A 1,916-nucleotide genomic window follows, 5' to 3' on the forward strand; every position below is an offset into this window, starting at 1 on the left:
GAGGGACAAGCAAATGAATGCGCAATAGTGTTTAGTGTATGGCGGTGATGCGAATGAGATTTAATTTGGATGAGTCAAAAAAACAAAATAGTAACAAAAAACTAAACTATAATCCTTTTCTTCAGTACAAATAAATGGTAAGAGAAAACGTAACAATAATTTTTCTCTGAAGTACAAATAACTGTTTACATTAATTATTGTTCAAGGGAGTAAAGAGTTTATTAAACTGTCGAAGTAAATACTGACTTTGTTGGTCTGATTTGGTGGACAGGTACTTTACGACCGTGTCAAAGCCAGTCAGTGCCTCCTCTTTTGACGGACCCTGTAATGAATGGACCAATTAATGAAATATGTTGACCATGACGTGCGAAGGTAATTCAAGCACGTGACCGCAGAGACTTACAGTGACTACTGCCGCCGCCGCCGAGACAGCGGGCGAAGCCGCGGAAGTTGGGGATGGGTCGTCGACCTCCTCCTCGTCCTCTACGTCTTCTCGCCGGGCAGCCTGCAGGATTTCGTCATCGGTCATGAGACCATGACCAGGGTCAGCATGGTCCACCTGCAGCCAAGCCGTCATGTCACTGGGTGTGATGGCGGGGTTGACAGCCGCGAGCTGCTCCAGGATCCCGTCGGGCGACGAGGGTGGGGTGGGTGTCTCTTCCCCATGCTGCTCCCCCAACAGTTTTCGCCACACTCGGGCCAGGGTGGTTTCCTTGACCTGACTCCAGGCCTTGGAGGCGAGGCGGCTGCAGTCGTCGACTGTCAACTTCTTCTGAAACTTTGTGACGTCCAGCCCGTCGTTGGTCTCATTCAGAAGCAGTTCTGCGAGGAGTCCCCTTCGGTACAGCCGCTTCATGGTCTCGATGGCCCCCTGGTCTATCGGTTGTATTGGGCTGGTGCAGTTGGGCGGCATGTACATGACGGAAAATCCTGGTTCCACGTCATTTAGAATACTGGCGTCAGGGTGGCACGGAGCGTTGTCGAGAATCAGGACGACAGGACCTGTGATGCCATCCGCCGCTTGACGCCGTTGCACTTCGGGCACAAACACCGTCCCAAACCAGTCCAAAAATATGATAGAGTCCATCCACGCCTTGTGCTGGTTGGTGTAGACAACTGGCAGTGTCGTGAGGTCCTTCCTGTTCCTCCAGCACCTCGGCAATGCAGATTTCCCAATCATGAGCAATGGTAGCCGGTGGAATCCCGACGCATTGGAGCAGCACATGAGCGTGACGCGATCCTTGTTCTTTTTGAACCCACTCGCGCGCACCTAGAGAGGGGAGAAAGGGCGTACGGGTCCGAACGCACTCCGAACGCGGGCGTGGCGGAGGTGTTAGATGGGTGGTCTACCTCCCCGGCGCTCGCGACTCGCGCTTGGAGCCCATGCGTGGCAGGGTCGGGTGGTGGGGAGGGAGGGAGGGGGGGAAGAGGTGCCGGCCGTCTCCCCGCGGCCCCCGCGCCCGCGAGGGTGAGGGGAGTGGGGAAGGAGGGAGGGACCCCCGCGATCCCCGCGCCCGAGCCCGTGGAGGGAGGGGCCGGACGGAGGGGGGAGAAGGTGCCGCCCGTCTCCCCGCGGTCCCCGCGAGGGAGGAGGGGGGTCTGCGGCACACTGGCGCGCGTGCGCCCGGCCCCCGCCAGGTGGGCAGGTAGGCAGCACATGGTGGGAGTACCGTAATGTGGAGTGGGGATTACAGGTGAGGTGAGCAGCACACTAGGGGAGGCACATACCTTAAAGGTCCGTAGTGGAGTCGGGGAACTGCGGCGAATCAGGTGGTGAACCAGGTGGGGTAGCTAAGGGATCCACCTGATCCTCCCACTCATGCTGAACTTCGTCTTGATCACTATCATAGTCGCTTTCACTCTCGCCGTCCTCTTGCATTACAATGTCGTCCTCGTCCTCGTCCTCGTCCTCGTCC

General features: G+C 57.1%; 1 protein-coding gene across 1 annotated transcript; it reads right to left on the reverse strand.

Annotated features, from left to right (window-relative positions):
- Positions 1-190: 190 nt before the first annotated feature.
- Positions 191-1,180, reverse strand: LOC113212411 (jerky protein homolog-like). Its single transcript, XM_026431093.2, has 2 exons — positions 404-1,180; positions 191-322 (listed from the first exon to the last, which is right to left on the reverse strand). The coding sequence occupies exons 1-2, from the start codon at positions 1,178-1,180 to the stop codon at positions 191-193; spliced, it is 909 nt and encodes a 302-aa protein (XP_026286878.2).
- Positions 1,181-1,916: the final 736 nt, after the last annotated feature.

The sequence above is a fragment of the Frankliniella occidentalis genome, unplaced genomic scaffold (assembly GCF_000697945.3).
Source record: "Frankliniella occidentalis isolate FOCC.00 unplaced genomic scaffold, Focc_3.1 Scaffold506, whole genome shotgun sequence".
Classification (NCBI taxonomy): domain Eukaryota; kingdom Metazoa; phylum Arthropoda; class Insecta; order Thysanoptera; family Thripidae; genus Frankliniella; species Frankliniella occidentalis.